At 38.5% G+C, this 21,643-nt stretch overlaps 1 protein-coding gene across 1 annotated transcript; it reads left to right on the top strand.

The window, feature by feature from the left end:
• Positions 1 to 425: 425 nt before the first annotated feature.
• On the top strand, positions 426 to 20,482 carry LOC104590623 (GTPase LSG1-1-like). Its single transcript, XM_010249344.3, has 7 exons — positions 426 to 1,160; positions 1,347 to 1,448; positions 1,531 to 1,617; positions 4,836 to 4,929; positions 9,249 to 9,305; positions 18,903 to 18,982; positions 19,078 to 20,482. Exons 1-7 carry the CDS (start codon positions 937 to 939, stop codon positions 20,210 to 20,212), a joined length of 1,779 nt encoding a protein of 592 aa, XP_010247646.1. The 5' UTR covers positions 426 to 936; the 3' UTR covers positions 20,213 to 20,482.
• Positions 20,483 to 21,643: the final 1,161 nt, after the last annotated feature.

Below are 21,643 nucleotides of genomic sequence, written 5' to 3'. Positions count from 1 at the left end.
TTTGAAACATAGTTATTGATTTTCAGTGATTTGATTTATGTATTTTATGAAATGATCAATCAATATTTGTTAAGGGTTAATTAATTATTCGGATCAATAATTACTGAAAAATTACTGATTGTGGTCCATTTCTGTATTTTAGTGATATCAATTGATTATGTTGCTTAGATTGTGGTGAAATTATCTCTTGATTTTGAATTATTTGTATATTTTTCCGTGAATGGCACGGGTTCCTGCTAGGAGCTCAATTAACGTTGAAGTCCTCTCAGGCGCAGTGCACTACTAGGAGGGCTTTTGCTCAACGGCTATTGGATTTGCGAGATCGATGGACCCTAGTCCCTAGCCAGTTTTGGTGAAAATCTCAAAATCCAGATGGTCCAAACACGACGGTTAAAAGCAAAAATAAAAACATGGCTTCCCAAATTGAAGCTTCTCTCATTGACTTCTCCAAAAGTCCAAAGTAGCTGCTAGCTCATCAGAAGCAGTTCAACCAACGCTTCGACCCTCTCAAAATGGGCCATCACCTAGCTCAGCCAAATGATGGCTTTCCCATGGAGTGACGCAACCAAAGCTTCAGCCCTCAATCGAAACATTCAGTTAAAGCAACCTTAGCTATTATCAAGCGGCGTAACGGCCTGCCGCCTGAAACTACATGGAATTGCTTTTATATTATAGTGCAAAATTGATTGATAGCGGGTTAATCTTTTTTAGCTTATCTCAACCGTCCATCACCAGGCTTCCGACCACTGCAAAAAGAAAGCAGAGAAGGGAACACAAAACCTCGGTAAGACTCTGAACCGGAGAACAGGGAGCTCCAGAGGCAGATATTGGATAGAGATAGCTTTCAAAGAGGAAGCAGAGAAGAGGGAACTCTCTGCATCTCCCGAGTCTGTTGTCTAGGAGGTTCGGAGGATTGTAGTTTTTCGTGCAGAAGACATGGGGAAGAACGAGAAAACTGGGTTAGGGCGAGCACTGGTGAAGCACCACAACCAAATGGTCCAGCAGTCCAAAGAGAAGGGCCGTTTCTACAGAAACCAACAAAAACGAGTTCTCGAATCGGTCACGGATGTGAACGACATCGATGCCGTCATCGAACAGGCCGAAGAGGCCCTGCGTATCTTCTCTGTCGACAATCCTGTGCCTAACCTTCTCATCGATTTGTGAGCCCAAATCCCTTTTCTCCTATGTTTTTGCCCCTCTGATACTTATTCCTTTCTGGTATCCGCCATTTGCTTCTTGTGTTTGAATATAATCGAAGCATAATAATTGTATTTGAATCGGGACCCAAGTTCAGTTCTGAATGATAGTTTTTTTTAATGCTAATTATGCATATTAGTTGTGATCAGGGATGGGAGCGCTGAAGCAAGCGGCATGACGCCGGAGGAACGGAGAGAGCAACGGAAGAAAGAGGAGGCGTTGCACGCTAGCAGCCTTCGAGTACCTCGCAGGCATGATTTTTTTTTTATTTCAGATTCTTCGCAGAAACTTGATAAATGATAACAAGCTAAATAAGTCTCAACTTATCAATAGGCCACTGTGGAATGCTGGGATGTCTGTGGAAGAGCTTGATACGAATGAAAGGCAGGCTTTCTTAATTTGGCGGAGAAGCCTTGCGAGGTCAGCTCTTGGATTTTGCTGAATCCTTATTTTATTTCTTTTTGGTTGCCTAGAAATTAATGTTTTACTTACTTTGGTCAGTTCCCCTTCTTCTCCTCCCCCCTCCAGTTGATAGTCTGCATTCTGCAAGGATAATACGGGAAATAAGATTGTTCATGGTTAATTACAATATGTATTTCTAACTTCAGCACCCCCCCTCCCCCCCCAAAAAAAAAAAAAAAAACAGAACAGTAATAATGGTAACTGGTCGGCTAAAATGTCTCTCTATTATCTTTTCTTTTTTCTTTTTTATCAATAACAAGAAAGTTTCATTAAGATTTGAACTTTAAATACAGAAAAGGGGAGATAATACATTTTACATCAATGTCCTTTGTCACTTGAACTTTCTCTTTTCACTGCTGTGATTCCAAAGCCCATTGTTGTCTTCCTTTAACCAGCCCACTACTATCTCAGAATCTCCTTCTATGAACAGCTTACTGGTATTCAGCTTTTTAGCACTTTCCACTCCTTCCAAAGCCATCAGTACCTATGCCCTAAGAGAGTCACCTATTTCAATTGGGCCTGAAAACAGAGCTATTACATTCCTTTGCTCATTCCTTAGTACTCCCCCAATGCCTGAGGGCCATCGATTTCCAATACTACTAAATTCAGCTTGATAAAGCCACAAGGGAGAGGGTTCCAAGTTGGACTTGAGGCTTCTTATCTAGGACTGAACTCACAATCTCTTTCTAGTTTCTTAGCAAATCCAAAACTAAAAATTTCGTGAACAAATCCAAAGATTTCAGCCAGTGTACCACCCTACGTAGATCAATTCTAGAATATTTTCTAGGCTTCTCTCATTGTATGAAAAAATTATTGAGTTTCTTTATTTCCATACAGTCCAACAAATAACAGTCCTTACACACCTCTACATAATCCTTCCTCTTTTTCGTTGGCCAACTCAAAGAAGAAGTAAACAATATTTGCATATTCAGTGGGGGATTCCACCGGCACCCAAACAAAGAAGTAAACCATTTCCAAATACTTTTTGTAAGTTGGCAAGAAAGTAAACCAGATTCACCATTAGCCTTACAAAGAATACACCAGTGAGCTTTGAAGCAAATCACCCGTGTTGGATCTTTTCAAGAAAGCTTCCCAAGAAAAACTCCCAACCTTTGGTGGGATAAGTTGACACCAAACTTCTTTAATAAGGAAAGACAAGCCAGAAGGAGCAATTGATTGTGTTAAGGCTTTGAAAAAGGAGTCCCAAATGAATGATCCCGAAGGTGAGGGGGTCCAAATTCTGCTATTTAGCTTTGTAGGATCTAGGAAAACCCCTTCAAGGATGCCCAAAAGTGTCAAAGTGCTATACCAATTCTATTTCCTTGATTGCTCTTCTCAAACCTAAGTTCCAACCAAACCCAACACTTGAGTTAGATGGTACAAGGAAAGTGGAAATAGACTATTTTTAAAGTTAGAGACAACAAACAAAGAAGGAAATTGGTCTTTCAAAGGAGATCCCAACCCAAACTTGTTCCTAAAACTTAATAAGGTTGTATGAGTGCAAGTCATACCTGATCAAAGGTGAAAATAAAGGCAGGATAACTTGGATGGCTTTCCAAGGTGATGCCCTTGTAGTCCTAGCCAGAATCCTAGGATCTGCAAGCCCTTGAATACTAGCTACTACCTTAGCCCATAGCTTTCCTTTTTCTATTGGGAACCTCTACAGCCACATACCCAACAACGCTGAATTTCTCTTTTGGATATTCCCAATGCCAAGACCTCCAAACTTCTTATTTCTATTCACCACCTCTTAACCAACTCTATGCTCCTTTTCCTCATCCTTGGTTCCCAAGGAAAGTCTCTCATAAGTTTTTCCAACTTGCTAGCTAGCCCTGTTGGGATCTTGAAAACGACAAAAAATAAATAGTCAAGTTAGCTAGTGTAGACCTAATCAGGGTGATTCTCACTCTAAGAAATAGATAAATTTTCTTCCAAGAGGCAAGTCTCTTTTCAAATCTCTCCACCTCTGGATTCTAAAAACTTTCTTTATTAGAATTATCTCCTAGGGGCAGACCTAGGTAATTCAAAGGCCAATTAGATACTACACATTCTTGAATGTTCACCTTTAGATTTGACATTTGCTCAAAAAGTTGTATTACAAGTTTCTTCAAGTTCTAATCCAGCTCAAATATCCCCTTTACAGAAAAGTATCATATCATTTGCAAACTTCAAGTGAGTGAGTGGTATGTCCTCCCTGCCCATTCTCCATCCTCTTACGAAATTCCTAGAATTTGCTCTAAAAATTAGTCTCCATGGGACTTTTGCAACCAAGGTAAACAGAAAAGGAGAAAGGGGGTCACCTTGTCTTGTTCCTCTCGAGGCTAGGAAAAAACCCACCACTGTCCTATATTACCAATATAGAGTAGTGACAAGTTGTAACACACTATATCGCCCATTTGTACCATTCATTTCCCAACCCAAAATTAACAATCACTTCTAGCAAAAAAGACTAATCTACCAGATCATAAGCTTTTTCTAAATCCAACTTGTACACCGCTCCCTTTTCCCTGACTTATTGAAATCCTCTACACTTTCATTTGCTATTAGAATTTGATCAGTTGTCTACCTGCCCTTCACAAAAGCTCCTTGGTTATGTGCTATAAGGGTAGGGAGCACCAATGTTTTAAAACGCAGAGGCATGTCGTGAGACATTCCAGTACCTAAAGGCATGAGGTGTAGTTCAAAACATAAGAGGCATAGGCTTCCCTTAAGAGGAGGATGAGGAGGAAGGAGGATCTCGTTTTTCCTTTTTTTTTTTTTAATAAAAATCTTTTATATTAAGAAGAGTGAAGATGCATGGCACTAGTTGAGGGGGGGGGGAGATTGATTTTATAATAATGGGTGGTTGGCATTCTCATTACTATTTAAACAAATGATGGTGTCTGAGGGGAGATAAGCCTTGTTTTCTATGTTAGATAATCTCACCATTGTTGTTTATCTTAAAATTAGCTTCTCAACAAATTCTTTGATTTTATGTGGGGTAGGGCCATCCCATAAGAACTTCATGGAAAAGGATATGAGGAATACACCAAAAGGAGAGTTAACAAGGGATAAAGCCTCATTACCCTATGGAAGATTTTCTTTTTATTTGTAAAAAATGAATTTTATTGTGTTATGATGCATTACAACATAGTTTTAAATCCATTATTTTATTATAAGGTAATTTATTTGTTCAGGCTTGAGGAAAATGAGAATCTTGTCCTTACTCCTTTTGAGAAGAATGTTGATATCTGGAGACAGCTATGGCGGGTGCTTGAACGAAGTGATTTGGTAAGCTCATATGCTTTTTCAGTGTTTGGTAGTAATAATTTCAATTCCTTCACCTCCTTTCAAAAAAAAAAAAAAGAATCAATTCACCTGAAAATGGTTCACTTTTTCTTTTTCTGTTCTAAAATGCTCTACAGTTGTGAAAATCTATGTACCTCAAAATATTTGTTTGAGCATTCCATGCTTACTTACTTTTGCATGTTGGCTGATAGCCTAGTGAGGATGGGGGCGAATAGGAGGGAATTGGAATGGGGTACTCTGGGTCCAGGGGCAACACTATTTGAACGTTAGTAACCTGATTTTGGGCTAATTGTCAGCTGTTATCTGTCATGTTATCCACCTCCAATTTATTAGGAGTGGTGGGTATTTGTATATAATTTCATAATCAAACAACAAAATTAGTTATTCATGATAAAAAAGTTAACCTTTTGCTGTCACTGCATGATGAAGGTGGCAGGTGTACCTCATGGTCTGCAAGATGCGTGCATCCTTTTTTTTGTTTCCTTTTTTTCCTTCTATTGCGAGGTGTTTGTAGAATCATCTATTGGATTTTTGGGCATAGTTGTCAAGGTGACAAAGCCCCCATGGAGGGCCACCTTGCTTAACGGCCTACCTATTTTGTACATGTTACTATGAAAAACTTTTATATTCTTTATTGTTTGGTATTATAATAATTAAATAGATATTTTTAAACTAAAATATTTGTTTGTGGGTTAAGCAAGTAAACTCAGCACCATAGAAGTACAGATTTGCATTCAGGGAGATCGATTCTCTTGCTAAGAGATTTAACTCTACTTTTGGATGGATTAAAAGGACAGGGAATGGACTGGCAGATACTCTAGCAAAACAAACAGTTGATAGGCCTACTCTATTTTGGGCTAAATTGTAGCTGGCTGTATCACAACAGTGGGATGTTGATATACATAATCTAGGTTTGTTTGTATATTGTAATACTCTAGAGTGCAGATTAGATAAAGAAACTGTAATCTGTTTTTCAGTTTAATAAAAAAGCTAAATTCTCTTTTGCTGATAAAAAATATTTGTTTGTGGGTTTATATACTAGTTTATTTTTATTATTTTCTTATTTGTTAGGGTTCAATCAAGGTTCAAAATTTGATATGATACACCCCGTATTGAGCATATCGTATTGTATCACTATCAGCAAACCCCTGATATGCAAAATAAAGGCCTTTTGGGGTTTTGACTACTTTTAGGTGGTAGGCAGGCCTTAGACCAACCCCATGACTAATTTTGAAAGAAAACAAAAAACTAAAAAAAAAAAAGGTTCTGTAGTGTCAAAACACCTGACACACTAGTTTGTGTATATCATGTATACCAATACTTTAAACCTTGGGTCCATCAACACACATGTTGGTATATGCTGTCTTGAACCTTTAAAGAGTTCTAAACCTGAACCAATAAGCAAGAGCTTAAAATCTTGTCCAATCAGCACATTCTTATCTTTTGCTGTCATCATCGTCATTTTTTTCACCATTTTCTTCTTCTTCCACCATTTTTTTTCTTTTCCTAGGACAAAAGTAAGGGATCGGTGCTTATATTTTCTGAAATTTCTTTCTTTCTTCTTTTTCTTCTCATAAAGTATGTTGTTTTTCTATGTTTTAATATGAAACTTATACTTTTTTTATGATGTTCATAGATACTATCAACAAAAGATAGTTGCTGGTTGCTATGGGAACCTAGGGAGTTACCCTAGGTTTCATGGTTGTCCACCACTCTCCCTTCAAACTACCTGTCAAGGTTGCAAATCAGATTGAAAAGCTTATGAAGATTTTCTTTGGGAATTGGGAGACTCCAAAAAGGACCATCTAATGAAGTGGTAAGTAGTTTTGAGGAAAAGGGAACATGGGGGCTTAGGCATTGGTAATATTAGGTTAAGAAACTTAACCTTGTTGGGGAAGTGATTATGGAGATTTCCCCTAGAGCAGGATGGTTTGTGGCACTTGATGATAGTAAATATTCACGGTATGGCAGCAAATGGATGGGATGCTGGTATCAACGCTAGGGCTTCTCACATCAACTTCTCCCCTTGGAAAGCCATTGTTAGAGTCCTACTTGCCTTTCGACCTTTCTTCAGGAAAGATGCGTGATCAGGTAGCAAAGGTATGTGAGGATATTTGCATTTGGAACACTCCCCTTAAGGATAGGTTTCCGGTAATGTATTCTCTTTATTAAATAAGTTCAAGGTTATTTCCTCCTTTCATGTGTTTGAGGGTTCATGGGATTTGGGCCTGAGGAGAGGGTTGAGGGACATAGAAGTAGCTTTTGCAGATGAATTGTTCTTTCTTTTAAGTTTAGTTTTCCTAGATCAGTCTTGCCTGGATAATAGAATTTGGTCAGAGTCCTCATGTTTCTGCTCTTGCTCTTCGTTTTTCAATTTTTTACTTCAATCTGTTATTGTGCCTGTTTCTTTTCTTGCTAATGAAGTGTGGTGTGCTCTTGTTCCACCAAAGGTTAGGGGTTTCTACTAGGAAGTGGTTCTCCAAAAGATCAATACTATGGACCAATTTGAATCATTAAACATTCATTGGTAGAATACTCGATTCAACTTCAGTTTCATCCATGAACATGAAGCTCAAAATGTCCTAAGCTGTTCACTAAAAGAGAGAAGTCATTTGGTCTGACCACTTTAAAGTTTAAACGACCCCTTGGCCTTGGGCTATGTTTTTTTATTAAGGAATATGAGTGTTAGCTTACATTGGGTGGGCAGGTCAGCAAATTATATGGCTGATTATCTTGCTAAACAAGGGGTTTTAAGGGAACATCTGTATTGGGCTACCTTGTGATTTTTATCTCTAGTGCTCTGTGTTCTTTACAATTTCAAGGGAGGTTGCACCTCATGCCTCTTTGTGGGATGCTTGTAACAGTTCTCATCTTTTTTCAATAAAATTCCTCTTCAAAAGTTCAAATTGGTGCCTTTCCTCACATGTCTGAAGCCTTTGCTTGAGGAGTTGTGAGACAATGACTCATTTATTCATCTCCTGTGCTTTTGTTTCTTATATTTGGGAATGGTTCTTTCTCTTTGGTTGTTGGTGGAATCCTCCCTTGTGTGTGCTAAACCTTTTTGACTCTAGTTTCTTCCAACAACCAAAGAAGAGGGGTGGAGTGATGTGGAGAGCAAGAGCATCTGTCCTATGGTCAGTTTGGGAGGAGGGAAATAACAAGATTCTCTTTGGTTGCAGCTGTCCTATCTTTTGTTGACTTTGTGAGATTGAACTTTGATGGAAGCTCTCTAGGTAACCTAGGTTCCTTAGGAATTGGGGGTGTCTTCAGAGATGAGGAAGGAAGAGTTTTGGCTCTTTACTCGGGTGTGTTAAGCAAGCGATAGCTTGCCTCAATGTAGGTTAGTACATTAGCATTTTAAACACTCCTTCGGTTAAGGTTAAAATGCGTGTGTACACCGTTTTTCAATACATTCTTATTGGTAGTCGGCCCTTATCCAATTCCCTAACGGGAATTTATGGGCCGGTTAATAAGAGTGGTCGGCCCTGATCCAATTCCCTAGCAGGAATTTAAGGGCTGGGGTTCCTATTCCGGCTCAATCAGGGTGGGAGATTCTTTAAGGGCAAAAGTAAAGGCCTTACTCCAAGGTTTCAGACTGGCAAAACGGTGGAGAATGCAACAGTTAGAAGTGGATGGAGATTCCAAGCTGGTAATAGGTTGGATGCAATCAAGAAGTTTGGGAATGTGGTCCTTCAGACAATTGCTAAGAGAAATTATGAGCTTAGCAAGGGAGCTTGAGGTGCATTTTAGATGGGCAAGAAGATAAGCAAATGGAATGACCGGTGCTTTAGCTAAGCAAGGAGTCAATAGGGTGGCTTTGTTTGGGCTTGTTTGTAAGAATGACTATGCCTATGGGTTCTCCATCTATTCTTTGGGTGGTGACAGTTGTCCTCTTTATTTAATGTTTTCAATGAAAGTTATGATTTCCTATAAAAATAAGGTGCCAAATTTGTGTAAATTGATTAAAGTCATAAAATGACAATAATGATATAGGATGGATGATGACCTTTGAAAAATTTCGCAAGTAAGTCCAATATAGTTGTTATTAAGATTACAAGATTAGGAGTGCCTTATGTACAGAATTCTTTGTAAGTTGTAAAATTTAAAAATTGTAATATCAGTAACTAGGTTGCAAGTTTGCAGCAGGTTTGATTTGAATGACATACATGTAATATGCTGAATTCACTTGACAATGTTGTCTTTTTCCTTTTCTTGCAGAATCTTTATTTTATCTAAAATTCTTTTAGATATATTTTGCTATTTGTTATCTATAGATACTGATTTCATGTATCCTCTTCCAGCTCGTAATGGTTGTTGATGCACGTGATCCACTATTCTATCGCTGCCCAGATCTTGAGGTATTCATTTTTTTCTTTGTTGCGAAATTCTGGTTATATTAAAGTCAGTAACATGATAGGGTGGTGATGCCCATGACTATTTTTCTCTAACTGAAATAGTGGGCATGTTGTACCATACATAAACCATGCAGTATCAAAGAAAAAATGAATCACACATTGTTTGAAACTTTTAAATGACATTTGCTTTTTCTGGATTTCTATTTATGTAACTAGTGTTGCCTTTTGGTTAACTTGTTGGCTCTGGATGTCATACTTTATGTAGCACATCCAAAGTTCTTCTGTCCTGCATAATCACTGCAATTCATATTTTCCTAGGTGGATATCAATTCTTAGACAGACTGAGGAAATTTGGAGTTCATTGTCAAATTGTGGGTAGAAAATCTTAAATAAAATTTGTCAGAAATTGTATCCTACCAATTACTTGAGGTAATCTCTGTTATAAGAAATCAATAAGTATAGGTGCATATGCATACAAATGCAAGATGTATTGGTGACAAAATGGGATAATGCCTCCTCAAGAGCACTCAAATGGGGACACAAATTATGGTATATCATTGTTCCATTTGACACAACCAAGACATCATCAAACTCCTACTCAGACGGTGAAGCAATTCTGCAGACGTAGGCTCCCTTTCTTTCTGATAGCAAAAAGCCTGGAATCTCCAAGGAAGAGTTTATACTGAAAGAATTTCTGAGAGGAACACTCAATCGCTCCTAATAAACCCAATCTGTGCTATAACAGAGAGCAAGAGCATGATTTTGATGATGAAACTGATTGGGAGGAACTAAGGCTCAGTTTGGAAGGAGTACAAATGCAAATGTACAAATACAAGTAAAATAATACAAATACAGGGTTTTGCGCTCTACAAATTTGTATTCGTACTCCAACCAAATGCAGCCTAAGGGATTTATATGAAGAAAAAGTTAACCAACCGTTAAGTATCGGAAGTGTGGACTCAACAAAAGGTTGCAAGATTGTGGACTTAGAGCAGCTTGGAACAAAGCTCCTTTTCGAAGAACAATTTGGTACAGAAATCCTGGAGCTGAAGGAAACACGAGTAGAAGAAACTACTGCTGACTGTGGGGGATCTCTGGAGGAAACTCAGGGAGAGGAAAATGTAGGAATCGGTCAAATGCAAGAATATGGTGTCTATAAATGGGACGAAGAGGATCACAACAAGCCAAGCATAGGAACGCCTGAGGAACAAGAACTGTTAGCTATTCAGGTTGATCAAGAAAAGGAACTCGACCACCTAGAGCTTAACATTGGGAAAGTTTGTACTAGTCTAGTTCAGGGAGAAGTTTTTTCCCTCATGTTCCTCTCCTCTCTCTTTTCCTTTGGTATTGATTCTACTTGACCTGATGCTAATTACTCTCCTGCTGACTTTGCAGATCCAACTGTTGGTGTCACACCTGATGCGAGCTCTAACCTTATTGGCTTAGAAAAGAGAGAAAGAGTTGAAGTGACAGTGGTGGAGGAGGAGATTATGGACTTTGTATTTGGACATTTAGCAAGCTTAGTTGAACTGGAGGAGAAGAATGAGAAAAGGTTAGAAGTGCATGGGGTTCTCTTAGAACTAGAAGAGAAATAGGAGACTGATGGCCTAATTAAAGAGAGGAGAAAAAAACAGTGATCAAACAAAGAAGAAGGGGAAGAAACCTAAGAGATCAAAAGAAGAACCTATCAAACTGAAAGTCTATCATAGGAAGGGAGTGGAAGGTAGGTAATAAAGAAAGAAAGAGAAGGATGAGGGAGGTTGAAAAACTAGCTTGTGGGGTATCACATGATAAGGATGAGATTTGAAAGAGGGAGAAAAAGAGGGGAGATCAGTAGGTTGGGGAAGGAATTTAGGGCTTCTATAACAATTTGCAATGAAGGTTCTCTGTTGGAATGTAAGGGGTTTAGGTAGTTCAAATAAAAGGAGAATTGTCAGGAATGTGGTAAGAAAAGAGAGACCAAATATATAAATGCTACAAGAAGCAAAGTTCTTAGAGGTGGATAGATAGATAAGAAGTATCTGGAGTTGTAGAGATTTGAGCTGGACTTCTGCCCCCTTTTGGGGTGTTTTAGGGGGGATTCTTACAGTGTGGAAAAATGAAGAGGTGGAGTGTCAAGAGGAGTTGATTGGGCGATTTTCATTTTCAATAAAAGCAAAGAAAGTCGGTGACAGAAGAGAATGGGTTTTAACAAATGTTTATGGCCTTAACTCATACAGAGATAGTAGTAGGGCCTTGGTGTCTGGGGGAAGACTTCAATTTTATAAGATTCAAAAATGAGGCAAATAACCTGAACTAAACCAACCACAAGCATGAGAAAGTTCAATACCCTGGTGGAATCTCTAGAATTAAAAGATCCCCTATTAACTTCCTCTTTTACTTGGTCAAACTTTTAGGAAAACCAAATATGCTCCATGCTAGATGGATTTCTTTTATTAGTAGATTGGGAGTAGCTTTGGGGAAATTTAATTCTGAAAGCTCTACATAGGGTAATCTCTAATCATTGTCCTCTATGCCTTAATCAGGAAACTCCTCTAGGGAGAGGCCCCACATCCTTCAGATTTAAAAATATGTTGCTGGAGAACCCAAAATTCATTGAACAAATAAAGGGTTGGTGAGAAGAGAGTGGAATCAATGTGAGAAATAAAGGGGTGAGATTTAATAAGAAACTAAAGAGATTGAAAGAAAGGATCAAGGAATGGAATAAATAAGATTTTGGGAGACTAGAAGAATCAAAAGAGAGAATTGCTAAAAGGATAGAAGCAAGGTTCAAAATTTCGATATGATATGCCTTGTATTGGACGTATCGTATCGTATTGGTGGTGTTTTAGTGGTTCAGATAAGTCCTGTTCAAAGAGAAAGAGAAAGAAGAAAGCTGTTGAACTAGAGATACTAAACCCTCCTAGTCAACCATAATCTCTATTATATTAAAATAAGGGTACAAAGTCAAATATACCCCTACTTAAGTATGGGACAAGAAGAATAAAAAACAAAACAGAATTGCCACATCACTACACTACTTAAACTATAATGAAAAGACTAAGTTACCCTTACTCGACTAACTCTAACAAGTGGCTTCACAATACGCCTATTTAAAGGTGTTTTGGGAACCACTCTTTTTTTAATAAAAAATATGGTTAAAAATATGCCCCAAAACCAAATTTTGGAAAAAGAAACTAAAAAAATATATAAAAGTGCATTAATTTAAGTACCGATACGCCCTTGCCAATACACATGGGCGTATCAATATTTTGAACCTTAGATAGAGGAGCTAGATTAGAAAGAAGCTAGAAGGGAGATTAGTGTGGAGGAAAGAATAGAAAGATGGAACATGAATGTTATTTTTCAGTGGGTGGGTAGAACAGCTAACACCATAGCGGATGGGTTAGCTAAACAAGGGGTATCAAGGGAACAGTTTTTCTGGGCAGCTTTGTAAATTTTTTGTTACTAGTCTAAGGTATACATTGTTGCTATTGTGGAGAGGTACCAGCTCATGCCCCTCCTTTGGGAAGGTTGTATTGTAATATCTTATTGCTTTTTTGAATAAAATTCAATCATTTATCAAAAAAAAAAAAGAATAGAAAGATGGAGCTTAAATGTGGAATTAGAAGGGATCTTAAGAAAGGAAGAAATCTCTTGGAGACAAAAATCGAGATGCAAATGGTTGATGGATGGAGAGGGCAATACAAAATCCTTCCACTCATTGGCAAATAGAAGAAGGAAGAACCTAATCTCTAGCATTGAGGTTGAAGGTCTGGTGGTAGATGGGGAGGATGAAATTGTTAAGAACTTTGTGGACCATTTTAAATCAATCTTTGCCACCATAAGAAATAAACACTTTGATTTGGGGGATTTGGATTGGAATATAGTGCCTGAGACACAAGTGGCATTTTTAGAAAGGAATTTCACCGTAGAAGAGGTTCATGTATCAATTTCCTCAATGGAAAGATCTAAAGCTTGTGGCCTTTTATCAATATTGTTGGGAGATAATAAAAGGTGATCTAGCCATGGTGTTTTTTGAATTGCACGGGAAAAGGGAAAATCTCACAAGCATCAAATGCTATCTTCCTGTCCCTAGTGCCTAAAAAGAAAGAGGCTAAAACTCTGAAAGACTACAGACCTATAAGTCTCATAGGAAACCTTTATAAGATCATTGTTGAAGTTTTAGTAGGTAGGTTAAAAACTATTTTGCTCTCAGTAATCTCTCAAAATCATGGAGCCCTTGTGGAAGGGAGACAAATTATAGACCAAATCCTAGTTGCAAATGAGTGTGTGGCTGAAAAAAAAAGGAAATATGGGGAGAGGGCCTAATTTGCAAGTTAGTTTTGGAAAAAAAAAGCCTATGTTATGGTGAATTGGTAATTTCTTCTTGTCTTTTGGAAAAGTTTGTCTTGAGAGAGATATGGAGAAAGTGGATTAAAGGGTGCATTATCTCAATGCATTTCTCAATTTTGATAAGTGGAGTAGCCAAAGATTTCTTCCCACCAAAAAGCGGTTTAAGACTGGGAGATCCCATTTCCCCTTTCCTGGTTACATTTGTTGAATTTTTTAGCAAACTGATTATCAAAGTTGATCTATAAAATCAGATTAGAGGTTGGAGGATTGGAAGGAATGAAATTGGTGTTACCCATCTACAATTTGTAGATGACACAATCATTTTCTCCAAGGACTGTGATGAATCTTGTGTAAGAAACTTAAAAGCTTTAGTAGATGGGTTCCAAAGGATCTCAATGTTGAAAGTGAACTGTGTGGCAGGAATTAACATGGAAGAATAAGAAATTCAATTGGTGGCAAAAGTACTAGGCTGTGAGATTAAAAATTAACCTCTAGAGCAAAGATCAAAATTTTGATACAATACACCTTGTATCAGGCATATCATATTGTATCTTTGGGGTCTCAATACACCTGTTTACAGGTGTTTTGGGAACCCTCTTCAAAAATATATATATATATATATATATATATATATGCATAAAACCTCCCCAAAAAACAATTTTTGAAAAAAAAATCTAAAAAAATATAAAACCACATGCTTTTTAGTACTGATACGCCTTTGCCGATACTCAAGGGCGTATCGATACTTTGAACCTTGCTTGGGGGGTAATCCAAAAGCTTTCTGCTTTTGGAAACCGGTGGTAGAGAGATTTGCAAAAAAAAAAATTAGCCTCATGGAAAAGAAGCTATCTATCCATGAGAGGAAGATTCACTTTGATTAAATCCACCTTAGCCAACCTGCCTACCTATTACTTCTCCACCTTTAGAATACCGGCTAAGATAGTAAGGCAACTAGAAAAGTTTGAGGGACTTCCTATAGGAACTAGGTAAAGGGAATAAAGACCACTTGTAAAATGGGAACAAGTGTGCAAACTAAAAGACTTGGGAGGACTTGTCATTAGAAACTTGATCAAAAGAAATACAACCCTCCTAGGAAAGTGGCTTTGTAGATTTCCATAGAAGGAGATAGGCTGCATAGGGTCTTTGGAAGCATTCATGGTGTGGCAAAAATGGTTGGGATAGAAAGCTGGCACCTCATACTTCATCAAAATCCCCATGGCATCTGATTTGATGTGGATTGTGGGGAGAGAGTCTTATTTTGGGAGGATCTTTGGATTGGGACTAACCCCTCAAATTGCAATTTCCTGCACTCTACTCTTTATCAAATTACAAGGCTGAACCTGTTTCTAAATTTGGCCTGCCTTTGTAAAATGGGTTAAATTGGGATTTTGGTTTTAGAAGAAGCCTGAGGGATAGTGAGTGTGACTCCCTTGTTCTCCTACTCACAAAATTAGAAAATGTCTTTGGATCAAAACATCTCAGGTGGTGGTAGAGTTTGGGCTCCCTTGCGTGATGGCATTTTCACTTCTGTTTTTTTAACCTTCTTGTTCCATTCGAGCCTATGGGGGGTGAACTTCCCGATAAGAGAAATTTGGTGCAAACCTATCCCTCTTAAAGTACAAGCTTTGTGTTGGAAGTGTTTCTCACATGTGTTTCCTTTGTAAGGAGAGTGGTGAGTCTCTTCCTCATTTATTATTCTCCTGTTCCTTTGTATCTTGTATTTGGGAATACTTTTGCTCTCTTTTTGGTTGCAGATGGGTTCCCCTGCAGGATGTGGTAGGTATGTTCAACTCCAGCTTCTTGAGGCAACAAAAAAGAGAGGAAGGATTATGTCGAGGGCAGTAAGAGCAGCAGTGGTGTGGACCATTTGGGAAGGAGATAAAAGAACCTTCAGTGAGTGGAGTAAATCTAAGGAGGAACTGATTGAAGCCATAACAGTTAGTACAACACATTGGGTAAAGACTTCAGACCTCTTCCATGAATTCTTGGGAGTTGGAAAGGCCTTTAGAGATGGATCGGTGGGCTATCCTAGCCATATATGTTCAGGAACTATTGGAAATGGGGACTCTTTAAGGACTGAATGGATAGCAGTCTTGCATGGCCTAAGGATTGGAAGATCATTTACCTTCAGAAAGATCATTTACCTAAGGATTGAAGGGGTAAAGTCTTTTGGCAATCAGTGCCTCATGCAGTAATGTGGGGCGTTTGGGATGAAAGAAACACCTGTATCTTTGACAATAAAAGCAGAACCTTGGAGGAGTTAATCTCAGATATTACCTATCTTTGCATCCTTTGGTCGGTGAATTCAGATCTATTTAAAGGACTTTCAGTCAATGATATTATCAGAAATATTCACCCCTTTCTGTTTCTGCCTCATCCTCAGCAAACTCCCTTGAGGCATCCCGTTTCCATCAGTGAAGGTGTGATAACCCTTAATTTTGACGGTTGTGCCTTAGGCAATCCAGGATTTGCAGGTATTGGTGGTACAGTAAGGGACGAAAGGGGCAATATCTGCCGGACTTTTAGTGGCCCAATCAGTTGGGCCGACTCCACAAAGGCTGAAGTGATGGCTGCTCTCACCGGAATCAGGATAATTAAGAATTTGGGTATTCAGAATTTGATCATTGCAGGTGATTCAGCAACTACAATAAAATGGTTAAGAGACAAAAAAGGGGGCCCTTGGAGACGTTATCACTATCTGACTGAAGCTTGGGATTCTTTGGATGGATTGAATGTTAATTTAGTTTGGATTCCTAGGGAATACAATCATACTGCAGATGGCCTAGCTACATTTGGTGTGTATTTGGAGCATCTGTATAGCGACAAGCTTCCTCCTTTGTAACTTGCAGGGGTCCCCCCCCCTGTTTTGTATATCTCCTCTTATTCCACCACCCCCCCCCCCCCCCCCCCCCCCCCCCCCCCCCCCCCCCCTTTTATTCTCAATAAATCTTGGTTAAATTTTCTCAAAAAAAAAGTTGAAGGGGACTCAAAGGTGGTTGTAGGATAGTTAAAAGGTAGCAGCAATGAACCATGGCAATATACAAATGCCATGGTAGAGATTAGAAACATGGCAAGAGGAGTGATGACCATTGCTTATTTGGGTACATAGATCAGCTAATGCCTTGGATGATGCTTTGGCCTAGAATGGAGTCAATAGGGAGATTTTTTGTGGGGACTACTGTAAAAACAAAAAACATGAACAGCTAAAGAGTGGATTAGGTAGCAGTGACTATTGTAAAAAGAAGGCTGCCTTGGTGGATTTGTATCTAATTCTATTATATTTCAATTGATAAAGTTTCACAGTTTTTGATAAAAAAAATCTGGCATTCTTAGAGGGAGATACAACATTGAGTGGTAGAGGTGAAATAGAGGGAAAAGGAGACTTAATCTAATTTTTGCAACTATGGAACTTGGTCTCAAGTCAATAGGTGGTGCTTTGGCGTTTCAAAAGTGGAAAAATTATTACTTATCAGTCTAGAAGTGGAGGATTTAGGAAGTAAGTCATTGGACATAGGTATATCCAAATACACATTTGGTCTTGCTTGTAATGGGAGTTCCTAAGATCAATTAAGAATTCTCACTGGTAGATGTGCATTTTCTAACTGCTGTCATTAGTTATTACTTAGAGACTGCTCTTGGCTTCAAATTTCTGACAGTTTTTTATTTTGGACCTGGGGGCCATTTGATAACTGCTGAAGTGGCTGAAACATATGACTTATTGCATTATATTTTAGGGAAAATTCCTGATTAGTACCCTGTACTTTGGGCCTAGTGCCACTTTGGTCCCCGAACTTTCAAAATGTGCCAATCCAGTACCTGCCGTTAACCAGCCGTTAAGTGGAATGTGAAAAGACACAAATGGCCTTCAAGTGTCATCTAATTTTCTTTATCAACCATCTGCTAAAATCAGAACCAACCGTCAATTTTTTCATCCCTTTTAATTTTTCCCTCTAAGAGATAATCAACCAAATAGCAAACTGAACAAGAATTATCTGTTGAGAAGAGAGAGAGAGAGAGAGAGAGAGAGAGAGGGGGGTGGGGGGAAGGGTCCGAGTGTGACTGTCAAATCTATTATAAGTATTTTTTTTACCATCTCGCGACTAAATCAGGAGGGTGGTTGATCTCCATGCTGATCTTTCGAGCTCCTTTACCAAATCAGTTGAAGCTTCATCCGATGGGGATTCATGTGAGACATTGAAACCGGATGGGAAGCCAGGGCACAAAAGAATTAGGCCCGACTAGGAGCTGGAATCTTGGGCACGCCGCATGGCTACGCTTCACAAACTCTCTGTACTAATTCTTTTACACCGTGGGAATGAAGAAATTTTCAATATCAACGCAAGTAGATTGGATTATGTAACTCCTATATCTATACTGGGGATTTACTTGACACAGTTATCATTAGAAATAAAAAAAAAAAACACAAGAATGATCTGGAGCAATTCCAACTGGCAGAGAGCTTGGGCTCTGTATCATCTTCTTGAGGAAGAAGATGATGAACAGTGTGTTTTATTTCCAAGGGTAATTTTGACATTTTCAGAAGTCTTAAATCGTACATGAGGTCACGTGATATACATAACTGACGGTCCATTAACGGCAGGTACTAGATTGGCATGCTTTGAAAGTTTGGGTACTGAATTGTCACATTTTAAAGTTCAGGGACCAAAGTGGCACTAGGCCCAAAGTACAGGTTACTAACTGGGAATTTTCCCTATATTTTATTGGATAACATAATTAAATAATAGAATATTTAAAGGTATTGTGGCTGTTATAGATTTTACCATTACATCAAGTAATGGCCCCTAAAACGAAATCAGAAATTAGTTCATTTAATGATGCTTAAGGGGTGGAAATCATATATGTCGCACATTTGGCAGATGGACAAAAATTGTGAGGTAATCTATTTTAGGATTCAAAGGAAATGCTAGGAGCACACCTTAAGTAGATTATTTTAGGCTTACTCACCTGGAAAAGTAGGGGAGAGATCAGAGAGCAATGAATTTATCTTCTTTCATTGGATCTTACTGTTTTGTGCAGCTGCACAGGGTTGCATGTGTGATTTTATGAATGAGACACTTGGTTAAGTGCTAATTTTTACTTGTTAAATTTATAATTCATTTATTTATTATTGGATAATTGTATGAACACAAATTTACTTCAAGTATGCATTTATTTCTATGCAAAGAAAGGTGGAAAATAAAGTTTTTGCTTGAAAAGGCAAAAAAATGTTTGGTATCTTAAACATCATTTTGTTTGACATATTAGGCATATGCACAAGAGATTGATGAGCACAAAAGGACATTGCTGCTTGTTAACAAGGCGGATCTTTTACCATTTACTGTCAGGTTTGAATTTCCTTTTTCTGTGCTCTCCTGATACAGAAGTTATTTCTCAATATTGGTTTTGAAGTCTCATGATCTTCTCTAACTATGCATCACAGAGAGAGATGGGCAAAATATTTCCGTGATAATGGTATTCTCTTCCTGTTCTGGTCAGCAAAAGCTGCTTCAGCAGCACTGGAAGGAAAAAAGTTAACTGGTCTCTGGGAGAAGGAAAATGCCTCTCAGAAATCAGATAATGATGATACCAAGATCTATGGCAGGGATGAACTTCTGGTCCGGTTGCAGCATGAAGCAGAGGCTATAATTATAGCTAGAAAGGGCTCAGGTCTAAGTCCGACTCACACTCTCAGTGGAAGCAGTGCAGGCAACTCAGCATCTAAACACGTCGTTGTGGGATTTGTTGGTTACCCTAATGTTGGGAAAAGCTCGACAATTAATGCATTGGTGGGATCAAAACGAACTGGTGTTACCTCAACTCCAGGGAAGACAAAGCATTTCCAGACGTTGATAATATCTGATGAGCTGACCCTGTGCGACTGCCCTGGGTTGGTATTCCCATCTTTCTCAAGCTCTAGATATGAGATGATTGCCTCGGGAGTTTTGCCAGTTGATCGCATGACTGAACATAGAGAAGCTGTACAGGTTGTAGCCAACCGTGTTCCCAGACATGTCATAGAGAGTGTCTACAATATCACTCTGCCCAAACCCAAACCCTATGAACCACAATCTAGACCTCCTCTCGCTGTAGAACTACTGAGGGTCTACTGCTCCTCTCGTGGATACGTAGGTTCCAGTGGGCTGCCTGATGAAACTAGGGCTGCCAGACAAATTTTGAAGGACTATATTGATGGAAGGCTTCCCCACTTTGAAATGCCTCCTGGAATGTCCAATGATGATGATGGGGTGTTGGATATTGCACAATCCATCTCTTCTGCCGCAGATGAATTGGACTCATCTGATTCTGAGGGTGAGCCAGAGGTTGAAGATTCAAGCACGTCCAATCTTGAGCATGTTCTGGACGACCTCGACTCATTTGATATAAACAATGGTTTAACTTCCACCAAGACTGCTGCTTCCAAGACGAAACCAGCGACTGCATCTCATAAGCATCATAAGAAGCCTCAAAGAAGAAAAGACCGATCATGGAGGGTTGGAAACGATGGTGGTGATGGAATGCCGGTCGCAAGAGTCTTTCAGAAAACAGCGAATATGGGGCCCTTGAGGGCCCAATAAATCGCTCCCAAATTTAAGGGTTGGATCTGCTCATCAGGTTCTTGATTACGAAGTTGAGGTTGAGGTTTGCTTCCTAAATTGCGTATCATCAAGAAGAAGAGAAAGCCTTTTTATTAATGGTTGCAGGTTTAGTATAAATGCAGCCACACCACTATAGAATGTGAATGTAGTTTACAGCAACGAATTTGAAGGTGATTGTTACAAGCTTTTTTCCATTGTTTGATAGCATAAACAAAATCCTAAGGTATTTTTTATGATGTTGCATTAAAATCAAGCTACAAAAAGATCAGGAGATCAAGTGCATGGAAATATACTAATTGAAAGGGTTCAAAAGAGGAGAAAACTTGTTGAATCATTAACGAATACGTTATATAGTTTTTCTAGTCTGGTTTTTCTTTGCATATAAAATGCTAGATGGCCTGCTAGGTAAGGATTTGGGACTTGAAAGGGTTTAAAAGAGGAGAATGCTTTGTTGACTCCATAACCCAAGTTCAAGTCTTAACCTAAGGTAAGAGCAAGATATGTTGTCAATTTTTGAAAACTTAAGGTATGTTTTAAGTCTTTTATTCTCAAGGCTCAGGTAAGAACATACCTCTCTACTTGGGGATTAGAGTAATCAAAGAATGAGGGTAACCAAACGATTGTTGTAAAATGGTTATTATAGATTTACGGGCGTATAGTTACTACTTTATACTGAAAAATGGGAATGAAAACTCATGACCAGGGTTGTGTTTGCATCATTGCTACTTCTACTGGAAAAGTTTGGGATTTGTCAATACAATTTTTTATAAAATGGGCTATTTATAAAATATTAAATGCTGCTACCATTGTCACTTCATGAATTTTTACTATAAATGCTGATACCAATCCAATGCATACGTTTTTTGGGAAAAGTACAAACAGGTCCAATGCAGATTTCTGAACTCTACTGCAGAGCTATAAACATTCAAAATGTCAGAAACCCCTATTCTAAACACTAGTGCCCGCCCATGAATTGGTATCAATTTCGACTTGGCACTCACCTCAATTGTACTTTGGGCTTATAAATTCTGACCCTGGGCTGAACTGTCATTCTCCCTGCATTTTTTAGTGGATGTGATTATTGATGTGATGTGACAAGATAGATAAATTCCAAAGATACCCAATACAGCTCAATCATTGACTGATTTTACTAATTACTTCTTCCTTTCATAAATACAAGTGTAAGAGCTGCAAGTTAAAAAAGATAAAAGCAAGGTTCAAAATTTGGACTCAATGTGCCCCATATTGGGTGTTTCATATCATATTGGTAGGTTGGCGATATTCTTAACAAGGGATCTTTTAAGAATTCAGTTATTTTCAGGGGGTAGGCAGCCTAATACCGACCTCTGACTTATTTTTTAAAAAATAAAAAATAAAAGGAAGGTGCGTAAAGTTCAGTGTCAATGCATC

Source organism: Nelumbo nucifera, chromosome 6 (genome assembly GCF_055504915.1).
Source record: "Nelumbo nucifera cultivar China Antique chromosome 6, China Antique-T2T, whole genome shotgun sequence".
Lineage (NCBI taxonomy): Eukaryota > Viridiplantae > Streptophyta > Magnoliopsida > Proteales > Nelumbonaceae > Nelumbo > Nelumbo nucifera.
The sequence above is the reverse complement of the archived record's forward strand: the minus strand, read 5'-3'. Positions and strand labels throughout refer to the sequence as shown.